This window comes from Miscanthus floridulus, chromosome 13, assembly GCF_019320115.1.
Source record: "Miscanthus floridulus cultivar M001 chromosome 13, ASM1932011v1, whole genome shotgun sequence".
Lineage (NCBI taxonomy): Eukaryota > Viridiplantae > Streptophyta > Magnoliopsida > Poales > Poaceae > Miscanthus > Miscanthus floridulus.
The window spans coordinates 80,602,408-80,622,091 of record NC_089592.1 but is presented as its reverse complement, the minus strand read 5'-3'; the positions used below and the strand labels follow the sequence as shown (position 1 = coordinate 80,622,091).

General features: G+C 45.5%; 2 protein-coding genes across 4 annotated transcripts; both read right to left on the bottom strand.

Moving 5' to 3' along the window:
* Positions 1-1,077: 1,077 nt before the first annotated feature.
* On the bottom strand, positions 1,078-19,326 carry LOC136501994 (OVARIAN TUMOR DOMAIN-containing deubiquitinating enzyme 4-like). 3 transcript variants are annotated; one of them, XR_010770392.1, is made up of 13 exons: positions 19,006-19,326; positions 17,837-18,351; positions 17,582-17,703; positions 17,390-17,430; positions 17,190-17,288; positions 16,524-16,713; positions 7,509-7,567; positions 7,207-7,309; positions 6,904-6,959; positions 6,108-6,184; positions 5,587-5,850; positions 4,997-5,132; positions 1,078-3,521 (listed from the first exon to the last, which is right to left on the bottom strand). XR_010770392.1 is itself a non-coding variant. In XM_066497489.1 (7 exons), exons 2-6 carry the CDS (start codon positions 18,330-18,332, stop codon positions 16,542-16,544), a joined length of 930 nt encoding a protein of 309 aa, XP_066353586.1. In that variant the 5' UTR covers positions 18,333-18,351; positions 19,006-19,326; the 3' UTR covers positions 13,668-15,210; positions 16,524-16,541. The 3 variants fall into 3 exon arrangements, 2 of the variants coding, with proteins under 2 accessions (XP_066353586.1, XP_066353587.1); XM_066497489.1 differs by lacking the exons at positions 1,078-3,521; positions 4,997-5,132; positions 5,587-5,850; ... (2 more) ...; positions 7,207-7,309; positions 7,509-7,567 and adding an exon at positions 13,668-15,210; XM_066497490.1 differs by lacking the exons at positions 1,078-3,521; positions 4,997-5,132; positions 5,587-5,850; ... (2 more) ...; positions 7,207-7,309; positions 7,509-7,567 and having other exon boundaries at positions 16,583-16,713; positions 17,227-17,288.
* Positions 10,192-13,013, bottom strand: LOC136501285 (receptor protein kinase-like protein ZAR1). Its single transcript, XM_066496788.1, has 2 exons — positions 11,374-13,013; positions 10,192-11,275 (listed from the first exon to the last, which is right to left on the bottom strand). The coding sequence occupies exons 1-2, from the start codon at positions 12,734-12,736 to the stop codon at positions 10,653-10,655; spliced, it is 1,986 nt and encodes a 661-aa protein (XP_066352885.1). The 5' UTR covers positions 12,737-13,013; the 3' UTR covers positions 10,192-10,652.
* Positions 19,327-19,684: the final 358 nt, after the last annotated feature.

Below are 19,684 nucleotides of genomic sequence, written 5' to 3'. Positions count from 1 at the left end.
CGGTGCTGGTTTATTGTGAGAGAAAAACACTGTTGACGAACTGATAAGCCAACAAACGAACAGGCTGAAAGTATTTTATGAGCCAGCTCAAACGGAGTTGCTTGGCTGGCTTGCATCACTAGATTCGCACTATAAATGGCAAATGATGACGTTTAACATTGGATTCTATTCTAGGAGTAGCGTGCGTGATGGCATCTGTGATATGCCCATCCAGCAGTGCGATGACTTTAAGCCTTGTTTAGTCGTAGGAATTTGGATTTTGGGGTTACTGTAGCACGTCCGTTTTTATTTGGCAAATAGTGTTCAAACATGGACTAATTAGGCTCAAAACGTTCGTCTCGCAATTTCCCACCAAACTGTGTAATTAGTTTTTCTTTTCGTCTACATTTAATGCTCCATGCACGGGCCGCAAACATTCGATGTGACAGATACTGTAGCAACTTTTTGGAAGTTGGGGTGGAACTAAACAAGGCCTTATTCAGGAATCGTCGACGCTGTCAAAAACGTGAAGGAATCGTCGATTATGCAAAGACCATTTGCAGCTAGTTTTGTCAGCACATGTACAGTAACTAACATTCGGCATTATAGCTAGACATTTCAAATATGTGGGGGGTACCAATGGCTAGGTGATGGCTGTGGTTCTAGTTAGAGAGAGAGAGAGAGATTCATTTCGTTAAAAAAACAGAGATTCATTTACAAATGAACTCTCAACCAAAAAGAGCCTCTATCCCAAGCTCCCAGCAGCCTTCTCCAATTCACCTCTGGACCCCAGGACCCTGCTGGCGTCCTGTTGGTTGTTACGCTACGAATGCAAACTTCGCAAAGCATGTTGCACTGCAATGCACAGCAGCACAGGCAAGAGGACAGTGCACTGACCAGATGACCAGAAGGGTGTCATTGTCGCATCTTTTCAGAGTCGATTGAGCCAAGCTGTGTTTAGTTGTAGAAATTTAGATTTTGGGGCTACTGTAGCTCATTTTTATTTAATAAATAGTGTTCAAACATGAACTAATTAGGCTCAAAACGTTCGTCTCGCAATTTCCCACCAAACTGTACAATTAGTTTTTCTTTGAGCTTGTCTACCTGATACCCATGTGTTTTGAAGCCAACCAACACACAAGTGTTTTCAGGGAAGAAAACACATAGATTTCTCCCACAAAAAATTCGTGTGTTTTTTTGCAACCTAGCACCCAAATTTGGGCAGCCTAGCTAACAAGCAAGTCCCACCTTACAAAGGAAAAAACGTGTGTTTTTTCCCTCAGTAGCACACAAATTCCATGCTGAGAGACAAACCATGTGTTTTACAAGAAAACAACACACGAATCTACTTGTAGTTATACTTATACTTGTACTTCTATTCTGCTGTAGTTGTACTCTGTTGTTGTATTCTGTCTGAGAAGAAAATACACAGATTAGTTGTCCTTGGGAAAACCTCTGCTCTCGTCTCCTGAGGGGCAAGAAGCAACAGATCGAAGGAGAAAAAGAAGCACTCACCTCGACAGACATGGTTAGCACACCCATCATTTGAATCCAATCTGCTTGTATGTGTTAGATCCATGGAATTTGTGGTCATGAGAGGGCAACAGGATGGCCTTCAGCATCAACACTTGTGCTTGATCCAACAACAGGGCATTGTCCTAGTTCCTCACTGTGAATAAGGAGAGGATCCAGCATACATTACGTGAGATAAGAGCATCACATAGATAGCATAATCTCACACACGCAGAGAGCAATCACAATTTTCTTGGCCAATCTCTATATACTTTGCAGGCACACCACACATATTTGTTATGCAAGAAAGGCAGTCTTGAGACAGGTCATAATGAAGGCCTGGGAAGTAGCGATCATTTGATCTGTTACCACTTGAATCACCTCCTGATTGAGCCTTCGGAATAGGTCCTTCAGTTCTTCACTATCCAAATCTGTAGCATATGGAAGAAAGAAATCTAAGTAGTCATTCCTGACCAACAGAAAGTAAGCTAGCATGTACTTCTGCCATCAACTCTGATCCTGCTGGCCAAACAGCCGACAGAGATGCAAAACCAAAGAGCCCAGAAGGGCAACCAGGCTTTTTGAGTTGCAATCTTGTAACTCTTCCATTATTTCTCTGATCTATGACAAAATTGAGGACTCTACGTCAGAAAGTTCAGAGGCACCCTCTGGAAAAATCAAGAGACAACTATCAACAAATGCATAACGTTCTTTGATAAGTTCCATACAAATTCTAGATTAAAAGCAGAGTATATAATAGATACAAGAAAGATACTAGGCTAGGCCACAAGATATTCAACTTCACATTTGAACTCTATGTAAGAAATATCTTCAGTGCTGATCTCAAGCTTTGCCGTAGCTAGAATCAACTAAAATTATAAACTACAGCGCTAAAAATCTCAAAGATACTCTCCCATAGAAATTCTCTTTGAGATAAAGCTACTCTTCCTTCGTTGTTGATTTATCAGCAAAGCAGCAAGAATACTGCTGCATGGCAGACTTCTAATATACGGCAGACTTCTAATTCAGTTAGATCATATCAATCAACCAATAAATCACACAAGAGCAAGTACTTGATGAGTCGTTACAAATTACTAGGCTACATTTGTAACAAAATAGCTGCACAAGATTTTTTTTTTAAAAAAAATCCAACACAATGCTAACTCAACTGATTCCTGGTTTAACAAAGCTTAATGCGCATACAGTCTTAAACAAGTTTTGGGAGAGAAATACGGAGATGGGAGAGGCTTTTAATTGGCACATTTCTGTTACCATTATCTCAAAACTGAAGAAAATAAAATATACAGATGTCCCATGCTGATTATTGTTCCAGATGCAAGGCAAGACTTCCACAACGTTTAGGATGACTATTTCCAAGATAAACTGAATATTACTAGTAATCTTCTGGACCTGTAAAAACAAAGGTGAGTGACACCATCTCTTTAACAAATAAAATAATAAAAGTGCACAACATCTCTCTGAATATTCTCAAATATCAGATTCAACTGTTATACTCCACAAAGATACCATATTCAATTAATAATATCCACTTTGTTATATTGATGGATTTGGTGTCACAAAACCATTTGCATTAACAAATGCATTATAATGCCAGCTATAAATACAGACTAAGCATGCTACACACAAAAGAAAACAAAAGACAAACAGAAACAAAGGAGTAACTTAACACAAACATATTCCTATTATAAATAAATTACAAAACACAAATATAAAAATTGCACATTTCACATAGTGTAACTTCTAATTGCCACTAATGCAATTTACACACTAAGATAAAGATGGCCTGGGTGCAAAAGTGACCATATCTCAAAAGACAGCTCTTGGTAAAAGGTAGTCAGGAAATAGGAATAGAGAGAGCTAGATCTTACAGGTCCTCAAGCTGCTTGAGCTTGGAGATAGAGAAGGGCTTAAGTGCAATTCCACCTTTCATGATGATGATTGTCAGGATTGATAGGATATCTAACTTAACTTGCAATGGAAATCAATCACCAAGGATGTGAATAAGAGGTCTACATACACATGAACACACACAAAAGAAAAACTAAATTAGAGCTACAATGGCAGCATGCCATAGAGCAAAGACAAAAAAACATGCACTTAGATAATCAAATCATCTAGAATGGCAAAAAAATGCAAAACCGCCAGCCTTCAGTGGCATGTGTAGCACTTTGGCCTCAGCTGAACATTCAGATGGAGTCATTAAGAATTTTATAACCATTGGTGGCTACCATGGAATCCATCTAACCATTCATTCCCTGCCATGTGAAATGAGCGAGAAGAAATGGGGAAAGGAAGCGACCGCTCGGCTCCCAGAGCGAGACCCGAGATACAAATAGTGCACAAGGTGGTGGGGCCAGCCCATCAGCTTCACATCGAAACCAAGGAGCGGATGCGGCTGAGGGAGTGCACAGATGGAGCGAGAGACAGATCGGGCAGCTGTGTTGCAAACAAAGAAAACACACACGTGTGATATACCAATTCCGAAGAAGTGGAACTAGAAGCTCACAGCCAATGAGCAACTAGGCAGCCACCTCATTAACAATAGTTTGCATCATAGGCCTTTAAATTTTAGATTTAATAACTAGAAAATACAAGAAACAAGTCCCAACTCTTGTCCTACATCCAACATCCTTCATCTAACACAATCCTAAGCTAATCTTCTACCTCCAGCTTACTTCACCTAACACAAACACAGATTACAAGAGACAATTACAATAGACAATTTTTTCTGTGGAAGGACAATAGACAAAATTTTCTCCCTAGACTAGCACAAGTACAAGCAAAGATGGGGAGGAGCAGCACAATAACAAATACAATAGACAATTTTTTTTATGGAAGGACAATAGACAACATTTTCTCCCCAGACCAGCACAATTACAAGCTAAGATGGGGAGCAACAGCACAAATACAATTACAATAGACAATTTTTTTTTTCTATGGAAGGACAATAGACAGATATTGTCAAGAAATCAACACAATCACAGACATATATGGATAGGTAACCCACCATAGGCGGAGTTAAAAACTTTTAACAAACAAATAAACAATATAAATATATGTATGCATATAAAAAACAATTTATTACAAAGCACCCATAAGTCTATAAGTAGCATGAAGAAGGTATAATAAAAGATTAAAGGCCCAAATATGGTCCGAAGAGATTGCCCAGAAATATAGAAAAACAAAAGTAAAAGCCAAACAATTGACCTAGACCCAAAAAAGACTGAGTTTCCACTCATGGCCCAAATTTGCACAATAGACACACCAAAATTGCAGTAGTTTAACATTGCAATTTACTGGTAACAAGTTTGAAATCAAGAAAATGGTGACTAAGTTGGACCACTCAAGCAACCTCATAATCACAAGTTTACACAAAGATTTGCTTAAGTTCACAGAAAAGTATTTCACAACAATATATAAGGCATTTCCATCAACTAACATATAAGGAGTGGTCATTAGGCAATTAGGGGCTGCAACAACTCACCATAGAAAGGAAAGCCCATGCATCCTCTTTACAGCATCAGTAGCTTATGCAACATCTTCAAAGACAACACAAAGTTGGTCAAATGTAGTAGATCCAAAGTGGATGGAGTAGATCCATTGCCGATGATACAGAATACCTGAAAAAGTGAAAGAAAGTGTGTTCAGAACATTATTGTTTAACCAACTTTGCTGGTCCAATGTATAGCAGTACCAAGGCACAACACAAAGGCAAAAAAAATAAATAAAAGATAGAACATACAGATATGAAATATAGAGCACATACAGTGAAATAGAAAATGTGGGTGAAATACCCAATCCTTAGAACCTAATGCACTGCTACTAATATCTCCTTCTTAGAAACAACTAGTTGTGTGCAAATGTGGGTGAAAAATATACTCATTTCCAGGGAGTAGAACTATCATACTAAATTTATAGGACTGAAATATATATTCATTTCTAGGGAATAGTATGACATGGCAAACTACAGTCTATATATCATCAGCAAGCGCCGGCGACATCTCCAACAACAGATCCCCCACCCAAATCACAAATAAGTGCAAAAACAAGGGGAGCAAGTGCCAAACCAGGTACCTCCAGAGTTCTAGCAATGGCAGACGACGAGCGAAGTGGTGATGACCAGGAGCGAGACGATGGACAGAGACGGGGAGGGGCGGAACGGCGACGTCGCCTCTCAAATCGCCTCTCCGGCCAGGAGAGCTGCCGGAGGGAGACGACGATGGGTTATGGGGGAAATCATACAGGCGCGACTCTGATTCAAAACAGTAACATCTAGAGTGGGGCCGGCAAGTCAGTGTCACAAGAAAGCTAGGTGCGCCGAGGCGTCGATTGCTGATCCTGTTGCCAGAAAGTTCATGTGCTACAGAAGTTACTACAACATGGCATCGCCACTTTAGACATAACTGGAGAGGCATCAGATCAGAACAATCAAAAGACAAACACATAGTACTAGTGCATATGGACCACAGAAACTATACAGATGTCTATAGTTGAATGACAAGACCTAATATATAGCTGACATACAATATAGCTGAATGACATTTCAGGGTCAGTACCAAAATGTGCACGTCCTACTCTAACTCAAAAAGACTTACCCAAGGCTATACACAGCTGAGTGGAGCATGTAAATCTTCTGGCTTCACCGTAGAGCGATAAAACATTCACTTGTGTGCTGGCACAAATCACAATTGACATGTTAAATTTATTTATATAGTATGACAAAGACAAATAACTGAAATGAACAGCTAGGACAAAGGTGGGCCAGTAAAAGACAGCACGCTTGGAGACAATGGAATGCATACTTGCCAATTTACTGCTAGGTATGCACCACAATCAACGTAGATTAGCCCACAGAATAAGACATTCATGCATTAACTTGGAGGCACTGACCAACCAAATTTGATTCGCTCAAACCAGCAACAATTCATATGGAAAACTATATAACAGAAGAAAAAACTTACAGGTAAAGTTTTTAAAGATCACAAACACATACAAGCATGAACCTTGAGCTCTGACTTAAGACAAGCATGAAATTTGCACATATTTCACGTTCATTATAGTTCCACATATTGCACATGCTTATAACTAAAATTGCAATGCTCGTTACTTGCAATTTACATTATCAGTGATTGCGATAAGTGCCTTTGATCCAAGTAAGGAACCTAAGATCGGCACTCAAGATTTTTGGTTAATTTTCTGCTTACTGGACAGTACAACATGTATGTATTGGACATGATATTGTAAACTATGTTTTCCAGTAGCTCATCCTAGGAAGCCTAAACGAGGAGATATTAGCATGTGTATATATACGACATGTTTAAACTAAACAAAATTTTCAGAAATATGTACAATTGGCATACATCTACAAATTAGCATTGCAAAAGTTATTACCTTGCCAGTATAAAGAGAAGCAGAGTTGTTGTCTTCTGAGTTGATATCAAAACCAACTGTCATTGTCACCATTTACAGATTCACCGTCAGAAATGAAATCATCCTCCTCCATGGGTATCGAAAAAATATCAAATTTCTATTATGAAAGTATACAATGTGTAGTGCCATCCTAACTGAAATTTTGGACATTTCAACACTAAACTAAACTGCAGTTGAGTGGCAGTTCATATGTCTGCATAGTTGAATGACATCTCAGGTCAGTACCAAAATGTGCATGTCTCATTCTAACTCAAAAAAGCTTACCCAAGGCTATACACAGCTGAGTGGAGCATGTAAATCTTCTAGCTTCACATGAACTAGTCTCCACCACCATAATCAGTGCCATCTTCCTCTCACATGAACTAGACTGGTGGAGCCATAACAAAACAAAAATACAATTAATCAAGCAAATCGACACCACATCAGAAAAAGGGATTGAGGAAATCAAGCAACAAATGAGGAACACAGATCAATGGGCTAATCTAACACGATAACTTTCTGGAGTATCTTCACATACATTAGAATTTCATTATTTGTTCTTTTCCTAGTGTTTAAGAACAAAATACCTTTGGTTGGGCTATTGTACATTCTTCAGGCAAGAATAACTCGGGCTTGAAAACTCCTTCTGCAAGTAGTCCAATCAAAGTTACTAGAGACCATACTAGAGAGCACAAAAATGACAAAAATACAGCAAGTTTACATTTAGAAACAAAGAGAACACAAGTCTGCACAAAGACAGAAAACAAAGAGGACACGGTGAGCTGCTGCTCAAACCTACAGAAAATAGAGCTGAAAATAAAAAATGTGGTTCAATACTAATCAACAATTGTACCTTTGGGCTATATATAGAGCAACGTTAGCTTCCTAGCTACAGAAAAAATTTAGGCCTACGCAAACTATAGTACTACACATTAGGATTATTCAGACATGTGTTCCTCACTAAAACATGGAAGGCAAAGGAAACACAAGATTCTGAAACAGAAAGTTGGATTGAGGTGGATACACAGGAATCAGAAATCACTGTAATGTTATTTGTTTCAAATGTGCAATTATAGGATGCAGCTATTGCAAAGCAATGCAATACTGTGATCAGGTGAAAACAAAGAATTGAAAATTAAATAAAGGCAATAGAAGCACATGTTCCCACTTTCCAACATGCCGGTTGCATACACATGCATACACAAAGTCCAAATATTATCAGCTCAAATTGCCAACTGAAAAGTTCTAACTTAATAGGTTCAAGCAATCAAGCTAAAGCCTAAAGGATGTTCTACTGAACACCAATCAGGAGTTTAGGAACAATTTGCCGATGAATAGAGTGACAAGCATCGCCTAGCAATGGAATTACAAGATTCAGTTAAAAACAGAAAGCAAATTAAAAGCAGACTCAAAAGTAGTGATGTATGCTGAACACACTAGCTATCAGATTGTGCATATCAATTTCATATCAAATAAATTACCCTTAAAAAGCTTGGTAGCAGTGTCATACATGAGACTACGCAGTCTATATATCATCAGCAAGCACACTAGTTCAACAATAAAAAGCCAAAGTGTCCATGGACAAATAGAGCCTGATCCTGTGTCCTGAACTTTAAATAACTTTAGTTGTCACTCAAGTAATATTGAAACGTCCAAACATGTGGTATCCAATAATGAAAAGTGTTTTTTTCTCATAAATTGTGGATCAACAAGTAACTAATTCAAGCCATTAGAGTACAGACTAACTCATCAGAGAAACACCAACGTGGAAAATATGCCTTACCTGGCTGCAGTGTGATCATAACAGATCAAGGAAGAAAGCAACAAAAAAAGATCACACATCCAAGAGCTATCTGACATAAGAATGCTAAATATACCATAATTACATGCCATGCTCGAGCTAACCAACACCGCCTCAGAGTAAACGACCCTTTAGCATCAAAATGTAGCAATGACAAAACCCATGCTACTTTAGTTACTGGACCAAATAAAGAACTTCAAAAATCATGTTAATGACCTCATTGCTAGCTCTCAGACCATGTTCACAGAACAGGAGTCATGCCTCTTTCATGAGCAAAAGAGCAGCAAGCGTATGGATCATATGTATATATGCTAAGTACAAAAAAAGATAATTCAGAGACTGCCTTTCAACTATCCTATTCGTCCATTTAGTATACTGGTAGGTAGTAGCTGGTAAGGTAGGAAATGCTCAGTCAACACAAAATTCCCACAAGGATTTGGAAATGCTCAGTCAACACAAAATTTCCACAAGGATTTTGCAGGCAGAAAATTGTTGTTTGTTCAGGAGGAAAAAATGTCAAAACAGATCTTGAGTTGTAGTTGCAAGTCTGAATACAACACCATAAGCAAGCACCGAAAGAAGCACAAAGCCTTGCAATATCTAAATGACTATCCATGCCACTGCTTGCCATAGGCATGCCCCGCAGGCAAGTCCCACTTGGCACGATGCGACACGCACCTCCAGCAGCCGCCCCTGCCACAACCCTTGCCGCAACCAAATCCACAGCTAAACAAGGGGCCAACGGTTCCAGCTCCATAGATCCATGAACAGCAAGCAAAGGAGCAAAATACAACGCAAAATCCGACCTCGTCTACACATGCCCCAACGAGGCAGCCGAGGCGTCGGCGGCGGCGCTGGTCCTCCCATCTGCTACCCCATTGATCCCCGCCGCCCGGCTACATCTCAAAATCCCCCACTCAAATCTCCAACCCGCCCACCTCATCACAGTACGAATCCACAAAACCTATTCCACATTATGAAACGGGATCGAGAACAGACCTTCGCCAGCACTCGGAAACGGGGAAGCACGACTTCGCCGGAGCAATCGCCGCAGCGCCAATGGAATCGCCTTGGGCGCGCGTCGAGGTACAGAAGGCGAAGAGGAAATGAAATGCTCAGAAATGGACAGGAGTAGGCGGTCAGCAGCACGGAAAGCGGGTAGGCGTCAACGGCGGGGAGCGCGTGTATCTGGGCAACACTGGAGGGGAGGGACAGCGCGGCCCAGGAGATGACCGAGGCCGGGATTGCCAGCGCGTGGGGCGATAGCAAGTGGGCCATCCAAATCATAGACAGAAACGGCACGGTGGCATGGAGACACACGATGCCCATCCAGCGGCCACAAAATTCATGTGCTGCAAAACAAAAAAACACACGGGCAATGTATAGCATTCCTATTTTCTTTTCGTCTACATTTAATGCTCCATGCATGGGCCACAAACATTCTATGTGACAGGTACTGTAGCAACTTTTTGAAAGTTGAGGTGAAACTAAACAAGGGCAAAGGGGAACACTGAACAGCACAGCCTAGGGCAAAACACTCTTTGCTCTCTGTGTCTCCGAGTCCCCAAGAAACGCAAGCTTTTGGGCAAAGCGCTACAGTTCTAGGCAGTGGCAAAACGATAGAAAACTCCTAGTTAACAGAGTTCGCTTTGGAATGGATCAAGATAATGAAGTACCACAAAAGATTCCAAAGATTAGCACACGGCTGCAAAGGCTGCAGCTGCTGCTAGCCTGCTACGTCGAGTGATTCACATTCATTCACTAATGGAGCAGATGATGATTCTTGCCTGCGTTTACCGTCTCTGAAACCCACTTACTGCTAATCTACATGCACAGGACTACTCCGATCCGAGTCTTTTATGCGTAGGATTGGACCTAGCCTAGTTGATCAGTAGCCGGCTTGCCGGCGGCCGCCGCCGGGTCATCATGGTCACCCGATCCGGTCGAGGCTCTCGGCGACGGCGCGCATGCGCGGGCGCATCTCGGGGTCGGGCTCCGTGCACCCGAGCGCGACGTGGAAGACGGCGAGGACCTGCTTCTTGGCATGCACCTCGCCGAGCAGCGTGGGGTCGACCACCTCCGACAGCGGCCGCTCCTCCTTGAAGGCGCGGCGCACCCAGGCCTCCAGGTCCATGCCGCCTTCCCCCTCGGTGGGCTCGCGCCCGGTGACGGCCTCCAGCAGCACGACGCCGAACGCGAACACGTCCCCCTTCTGCGTGGCGGCCGCGGCGGGTGCACCGCCTGGCGCGCGCAGCTCCGGGGCCACGTACGACGCGGCGCCGGTGCCGCCGCGGAGCGCGCACGCCGCGCTGCCGAGCTTCTTGGAGTGATGGCCGGCGGTCTTGTGCGCGCCGGCCACCAGGCGGGCGAGGCCGAACCCGGACACGTGCGCGCGGAGCTCGTCGTCCAGCAGGATCTTGGAGGACTTGATGCAGCCGTGCACGTACCGCCGCGGGCTGCACTCGTGCAGGTACGCCAGCCCGCGCGCCGCGCCCTGCACGATGGACAGACGCAAGGACCACGGCAATGGCGTCGGCGACGCCGTCGGGCCACCTGGAGGCTCGCCGGTGTTAGCCTCTTCTTGGATATAGGATACTGTACTAGTACAATGCATTGCTAGCAAAAGACGGCCGACGGGACATTTTTGTTACCGTGGAGAGCGGAGTGGAGGGAGCCATTGGGGAGGTAGTCGTAGATGAGCAGCTTCTCGTCGGGGGCGTAGTAGTAGGCACGGAGGCGAGCCACATTGGGGTGGCGCGCGCGGCCGATGGCGGCAGCCTCGGCCTCGAACGCGCGGCGGCGGCGCCAGCCGGAGCCGTCGCTGTCGCCGTCGTCAGGCTCGCTGAGGCGGCGGACGGCGACGGCGGGTCCATGGCCGGGGACGACGCGGTACACGATGCCGCCGCGGCTCTTGCCGACGACGTAGGCGGAGGCCCGGAGCAGCTCCTCCAGCTCCATCCCGAAGCCGTCGTCCACGGCCACGAACACCTCCCCTTCCTCCCCTCCCCCGCCGCCGCTACGCCGGTCCTCGCTGCCGGCGAGGGTCACCGCCCCCGAGCCCTTCTCCTTGGCCGACTCCTTCTCCTCGTCCCCGGCCGCGGCCGCGCACCGCCTCCGGCACTGCCACTGCAGAGCGACGCCAGCGACGATGGCAACCACGACAATGGCGGCGAGGACCGGCACCGTCGGCGACGACCGCCGCCGCTTCGGACCTCCCGGCCTCCGGACCTCTGCCGCGGCGCTAGGGTCGGTGACGCCTCCGGCGGCGCTGGAGTCCGGGATCCTCGGCCCGTCCTCCGCACTCGCCCCGCCCGCGCACTCGACCTTGAGCGGGAACCCGCACAGCCGCGGGTTGCCGTCGAAGGCGGTGGGCCCCTGGTTGACGAGCGAGCCGACCTGCGGGATCTCGCCCTCCAGGTCGTTCCCGCGGAGGTCGAGGCTGACAGCGACGGGGATCCCGCCGAACTCGGGCGGGACCCCGCCCGTGAAGTGGTTGTAGCTGAGGTTAAGCACCCCCGAGAGCCGCGGGAGCGCGGCGAGCCCGGGCGGGAGCGTCCCGTTGAGCTGGTTGGAGGAGAGGTCGAGCCGCTGCAGCGAGACGAGGCGCGCGATCCCGGGCGGGACCTGGCCCGACAGCAGGTTGTGCGCGAGGTCCAGCGTCGCCAGCCGCTGCAGCGCCGCCACGGCCGCCGGGATCTGGCCCGAGAGCCGGTTGTAGGGGAGAGAGAGCTCCTGGAGCTCGGATAGTAGCGAGAGCTCGGAGGGAAGGTACCCGGCCAGCGAAGCGTTGGCGAGCTCGACGGCGGAGACGCGGCCGGAGGAGGAGGAGGCGCAGGTGACGCCCGCCCAGAAGCAGGGGTCGGCGTCCGCGTCCCGCCACGTGGAGAGCGCGTTACCCGGGTCGTCTGATACAGCGAACTTGAGCGCCAGCAGCGCTAGCCCGTCCGTGTTGAGCGCCGCCGCGGTGGAGGCGGCGGTGGCTGCCGCCATCAGGACCGTCAGAACCGCCGCCATTGCCTGGAGCGAGCGCGAACACTGGTAATGCGGGGTGGTGGTGGGAATCACAGGGTTGCCATTCCCTGGGACTCCGTAGGGTCGCAGGTGCAGAGAAGGGAGGAAGCCGCCAGAGGAGGGGAGCGAGCGAGGCACGGTGTGGGTTTAGGTGACTGAGATTTAGCGGCGAAATGACGGAAAGGCCCGCCGGGAGGGTGACGGTTTATGGGGGAAGGCAGGGGTAGTTTGGGGAGAGGGATTTGAAATGAATGCAGTGGGGAGTCGCGCTGGAGGCCTGTTGGTGAGGTGGGCGAGGATTCGATTTCGAAGCATTTGATACGTTGGTCGGGAAGGGGGAGAGGGCGACTTTTGGGAAAGTAAAGTTAAGGCCATCCCACCCAAAAACTAAAAATTTTCAAGACACATCAAATCTTGCGGCACATGCATGGAACATTAAATGTAGGTAAAAAGAATAATTAATTGCACAGTTTACCTGTAATTGGCGAGACGAATCTTTTAAGCCTAAATAGTCCATAATTGGATAATTTTTGCCAAATACAAACGAAGGTGCTACAGTAGTCAAAAGCCAAAAATTTTCGAAACTAAACACGGCCTAAATTGAGCGTGTTTGCATGTGGGAAATCTCAAGGGTTATCGTTGATCCCCATGACTACTCTAATCTAATCCCCAAGCTTCTCCTGTAGTAGGATGCTGGTAATAACGGTGAAATGGGCGCTGCTGGCTTTGTGCGGGTGACGCTGCGCGGTGGGGTCGGCGGTGGATCTGGTTCGGCGTCCCCGTTGGAAATCTGGCAGTGGCACATGGCGCTTTGACTCCGGGAGTATTTTATCAGAATACCAAGAGGCCCGATGTCGTGACGCTGTTTCAGGCCTTGTTTAGTTCAAAAAGTTTCTCAAAAGGTGCTACAGTAGCTATCACATCAAATCTTGCGATACGTACATGGAGCATTAAATATAGACAAAAAAAAACTAATTGCACAGTTTAGTTGAAAATCGCGAGACAAACGTTTTGAGCATAATTAGTCTATGATTAAATACTAATTATCAAATAAAAACAAAATTGCTACCGTAGCCAAATTCCTAAATTTCACCTCAAATTCGTAGCGACCGCGACTTCAGTGTCGCGCCGCAAGAGCCAAAGAGAAGAGAAAGCGGTGGACAAGCCCAAGCCCAAGCCCAAGCACAAGCCACTGTCCAGGCCCGGACTGCCGGACGCTGAACGTTTTCGCCCTGGGCCGTCCCCGTCTGAGTCCGCATCCGCACCGTGAAAGGTGACACTTGGCACGGGAAACCCAACGATCAGAATCAGGATAGAGATGGCCGGGTCCGGTTGGTCCACGCTCTCGAGCCTCGGCGTGCACTAGCACAGTGCGTACGGCGGAGGGAGTGGACAGCTGGTTTGCTAGGCCGCTGCCTATGTACATTTCTTCACTCAGTCGCTCCTCAACCAAGATGCAATTGTCGTAAAGAATTCGATGAAATCATAAAAAAAACAAGCATATTATAGGTTAATCACATTAAATATATATTTCCATAGTGAATTTATTTAGGAACCTAAATGTGTGCTTTTATAAATTTAGTAAAATTTAAAATCGATATTATTGACTTATTTGAAAGGAGGCAATTGCACTCTTTACTATAGTGGGACGGCTACGGCGAGCCACGGAGGGAGAGGGAGCAGGCTGCTTTGCTTTTTTTAACCTTTGCTCTATTCACTTAGTGATAAGCCATGACTAAAAATACTGTTTGTTATGAGAGAAAAATATTATTCATTAGCTGAAAAAGTACGGGTTATAAGCCGAGCGACGCACTATCGCAGGAAAGAGGGCCGTGTGCTTTGGCTTTGCAAATTTGGCCCCGTTCGCTGGTCTGAAACTTGGCTGAAACTGACTGAAAAACACTGTTCCGGCTGAATTGTTGTGAGAAAAAAACACTATGCCAGCTAAAAAAAAGCCAAACAAACTATTTTTAAGACAAGCGAACAGGTCCTTTCTCAACACAGCACGACAGCTCGGCCACGGCGGCCCGCCTTTTGGCCGTAGCCGCATCGTGCGTGAAATGCCAATGCAGCAACAAAACCGAAACAAACAAAGAAGAAGATTCAAGTCGTCGTCGTGCCGTGCCGTGGGGCGCACCGCGCCGATCGACGAGACGAGAGTATATTTCGAGTGCACGTGTGCAGCCAGCATGGTTGGAATTACCACTCCAGCAGATGATAATCTCAGGTTACAGTCTTACAGATGATGACTACTGTGCAAGTACTCGTTCATCTCTCTTTCTCTCGGATAGATGTTCCACACCCTCACGGCGAGATCGAGCAACAGGCCCCTGTTCTTTCAGCAGCTTCATATGCGTGTCATACATCGAGCAGGCTACTTGCTACATCATTTACAGTAGCATCTTAACCCGAGGAGTCTCCGCCTGACGATGGAGTCACCCCACCAAACTTCAAACCAAACCCTTCTGCAGCAATCCCTGCAATCGAAAGTTTGACAGCAAAGCTTTATGTGCTATCTAGTAGTTCCAGGAGGCCCTGTTGGGCTTACCCCATATTCGGCTCGCTTCTTTTTTCAGCCAGAACAGTATTTTTCTCTCACAACAATTCAGCCGGAACAGTATTTTCAGCCAGTTTCAGCCAAAATTCTGCCAGCCGAACGGGGACATCTGACCATGGAAGCAACAGCGTTTCAGTTCTACGAATGTACGCTGATGCTTCCATAGTCCAAGGACCTCAGTTTTTTTTTTTTTTTTTTTTTTTTTTGCGTGGGTGGGGTGATGCAATGTTTGCTGTGAGAACGAGGCTATGATTCCAGTTGGAGAGCCACGCCGGATTCTGTTGCAAATTCAATTCTTCAAGCCAGAGTGTCAGACTCAACTGTCGAGGTGCTCTTCACATGCTCATTCAAACACATGTACTGGACGTCTGGACCAACCGGTGAGTTGTGTGGTTTAGTTTTAAATGCATATACTTGCAGCCAAAATGCAATCAGAGTATGATAAATGGGGCCCCTTCTATCTTCTATTGTAGTACCAGTTACAGAACTACAAGTGCAATTTTCAGGCCATGGTAGATAGTACTATATGTAACACGGACCTCTATGGTACAAATTCAGCATCCAAAGCTTGCTTTAAGATGGTGCAGTACAGATTTCATGCTTGCATGCAACTTACTGTTTCAGAAATTTCCCAAAGGTAGGAGGTTCGATGGATGCATAACGAAATTCTGTATCTATTGATAAAGGGGGAATAGATCCGGCCTGTTCGCTGGTTAGTTTCTGGGCTGGTTTGGGCTGGCTGGTGCTGGTTTGTTGTGAGAGGAAAACACTGTTGGCTGGCTGGTTTGGGCTGGCTGAAACCAACAAGCGAACGGGGTCATCGATACTGATGCCATGTTCTCCTAATCATCGGTTACTGGGGAAGTACTGAATCATGTACTAACATTTATGCATATGGTGAGTTAATGCCATTTCATGTTTTCATCATAGGCCTTGTTTAGATTAAGGTTATGAATCAGTATTTGGCACTGTAGCACTTTCGTTTGTATTTGACAATTATTGTTCAATCATGGCCTAACTAGGCTCAAAAGATTCGTCTCGTAATTTACAATCAAACTGTGTAATTAATTATTTTTTTTATCTACATTTAATACTCCATATATGTGCCCAAAGATTTGATGTGATGGAGAGAGAGTGGAAAAACTTGCAATCTAAACAAGGCCATAGCTATCTTCCACATTCACATGTACATAGCATGAATATTCAATAAGGTTGTATAAACAGGGTCAGTACCTCAAGCTCGCACCATGTCTACAGCTTCCTCTTCGAACCAACCTTTGCTGGGATCTGTATAGCGTCGTAATGGCCAAAACCATGATACAAGACTTGGATTGGGTCTTCTTTGCCATACTGCTGGCCATATTCTGCAATTGCTCTCAGACCACCAGCATCCTCATCGCGCATGTAAACCGTTATTGGCATCCTGTGAACAAAGTTATGATGCTCTTACAGTTCTAATTACTTACTATTCTAATCTGTAACAAGAGATAGATCACACATAACTTGTTGACTCATAAAAGTAAGGCAACAACCCTTTTTTGTTAATCAACTCAACAAATTACTAGCTATGGTCGAGTGACCCAAGTCTATTTAATCTATTTTAAAGAAAATTCCAATTGGTACCAGGGGTCTGTATTTGACATGAGGATAGTAAAAATAAATGCACAGGTCATTGTATAAGGTGGTAGTATCAGAGAAAAATGGGAGCTAGTAATAATTTTCTCCATAAAATCAAGTACAAAGTAGGCTCCAATTTTTCTTTCTGCCTGACACTACTCAGCTTATGAATACACTGCACTGATATACATTTTAGCAAAGAAGTGGTAAGCTTAAATGATAGTGATTGCTGGCAATCAAATTTGAAATGCATGTAAATGAAAAACATGTACAGTTACTTACTGAAGAACATGGGATGCCATGAACAATTCTGGCTCACCTCCCCACACATGTGGCTCCCTAATATGGGATACATATGTATCAAAATCCCCCTCAACAAACCTGCGAATTGTTGTCACAACGATTCACATGTGTGAGCGGCAAATACTTATGGGTCAATTTCACTCTAGACCAAGAAGAACAAAGAAAGTGTATCAACTAACCATTCAGTCTCTTCCCGCCTCTTAACAAATTCATCGGCGACCTATTCAATTAGAAAATTATACATGAGTGTTAGGGAATGGCAGTAACAACCAATAATCATATTAGCATCTCTCTTTTCTTTAGGAATTCAAGAATTAAGAATGGTAGACAGCTAAAAGTGTCAGTATTGCGGACAAGCAGCCCGGCCCTACCATTTCTCTCAAGTCATCAGCTAGTTTTCTCTGAAGATCTTCATTAGGTATGGGTCTCCCTGACCTAATGCACGCACCATGTACCACAGAGCGGAACAAACATCTTCCATCTCCAGGAATACCTGGGGATCCATGTAAATCAGTCACAAATGAGGTCAACACCCATTCTTCTATTGTAACTATGAAGTGTAAAGGGCAGTACATGATTCATGAAGTTGTTTCTTTTTTTTTTAAAAAAAAGTGAGCATTTCTTACCAGTGACAGAATAATCTGTGTAGACTTTCTTCCCATGAGTTGAACTGGTGGATGATGATGAAGTTTCGGCATTGTCTTTGATCCTAATGACAGGAACCTCAGCGCTTGCTATTCCAGTAACCGAAAAACCAAAGCAGAGTCCACCTGCTGCACCTCCTATCTTGTGATGCATATTTTTCCAGTTCCAACCTATCCTTGATTTTTCGTGCGAAGGAATGTCAAGCTTTACACTTAGGCTACCCTCTCTGGTTGACAGTCCACAACGGAACTGCTGGCCCATTAAGTTGACAAAGTACTTTATACTTTGTGGCTGAGAAGACTTTACATTCTTGCTAAGCGAAAAATCAACTAAACCCGACTTCGGATGGTACAGGCTTGACTGCGAGTGCGGGCACTTCCATGAGGCCATACTCTGCGTGAATCCTCCTCGGAACTGGTTAGGATGAGAATGTGTGCTTGATCGCCGCAAACAGAGTGCAGGTGAGTAGAGCCGCATTGAGTTCAATTAGTATAAGCTGCATAGTAATGGAGAAGTGGCATGTCAGGAATAGCACAGCACAATATGGATGCATTAGCCTCGAAATAGAGACATTCTCCAAAATCAAATACCTAGTCCATCTCACCACAAACAGTTGAAGCAGCAAAACACACGCGGACCGTTGGCAACAGCAATATATATAGCGTCTTGAACTGTGGAATTATCCGCAAGACCGCAGGATATCAGTGTTACCAAGATGATGACAACTACGAGGTTGCGGACTACATGACTCGCTAGAGAATTGTTACTCATTACCTTCTTATACGGCGGTTGCCCACTAAACAACGCAACACCTATATAATTTTATTCTTTACTTGCCCTCAGTCTGGGGTAGTTAACTGATGCAATCTTGAGAAAACATGGGGGGCAAGGGAAGCTACAGATTGCCGAAAGAGGCGTCAGCATCCAGTCATTCAGATAACATCACATTCTCGGGTAAACCCTTTATACAGGGGGACGCGCACCGGCTGAACGCGATTCGATGGCATCGAATCCGCAGCGCGAATCCATCGCTTCACAAACGCAACAAGCTAATGAACAAGATACATACAGTAGAATTGCTAACAACGAACAGTGCGCAAAACCTCCGCGCTTTCATAGCAGGGCGAACCCAACCCCAAATGAGCAATACCTGCAAATTGGACGAACCCCAGGCAGAGAGACTCCAAACGCCGCAGGAGGCTCAGAATGGGGGCCGGGAACGCCCGCGTGCAAGATTAGATAAAATCCTCCGCCTTCCTTGTGTGGTGGGGACTGGGGAAGAGTGGCAGCCGGGTGAAAGGTGGAGTGCTTGGGGGCGCGGCAAGACGAGGCACGCGGGATTTTGCTTGGAGCCGGAGCAATGGCGGCAGGGTGCGGTGTGGTGGGAACGAGATGGCGATGGAATTACAGCGAGGGAGGAGGGAAGGGAGGATCGAGGAAGGTTTCTGCTTCGGCTCGGTGGGAGGAAGCGGAAAGCTCAAGTTCCAGAGGATTCGCCAACCTACTACTACCCGGAGTACGAAGACGAACGGACAAGCGGGGCCGCGCCACAGTACTATCCACATGGGCCGGGCCCATGCGAGCCTTGCTGGGCTTTCCTGGCCCTTTACGTTTCTACAAATTTCTTATGCAGATGCTTGGGCGGTTGGGCCTAATGTTTTTTTTAATCAAGGTTTAGCCCTGCCTTTTGAAAGCAAATTATGCAGATGCTTGGGCGGTTGGGGCTAATGTTGCCAATGTTTTTTTAATCAAGTTTAACCCTGCCTTTTGAAAGCAAATGAGTCATACAGTTTGACTGGGGTTGTTAGCAAGTAGCAACAGTAAGCACG

Excerpts from the sequence above, each read along its gene's own strand:
- LOC136501994 (XM_066497489.1), bottom strand. The coding sequence starts at position 18,332 with ATGCGGCTCTACTCACCTGCACTCTGTTTGCGGCGATCAAGCACACAT. Across the intron at positions 17,704-17,836 it reads CACAGATTATTCTGTCACTG|GTATTCCTGGAGATGGAAGA; the intron begins GTAAGAAATGCT and ends ATGGATCCCCAG. Across the intron at positions 16,714-17,189 it reads ATGGCATCCCATGTTCTTCA|GATGCCAATAACGGTTTACA; the intron begins GTAAGTAACTGT and ends CTTTGTTCACAG.
- LOC136501285 (XM_066496788.1), bottom strand. The coding sequence starts at position 12,736 with ATGGCGGCGGTTCTGACGGTCCTGATGGCGGCAGCCACCGCCGCCTCC. Across the intron at positions 11,276-11,373 it reads CCTCCACTCCGCTCTCCACG|GTGGCCCGACGGCGTCGCCG; the intron begins GTAACAAAAATG and ends GCGAGCCTCCAG.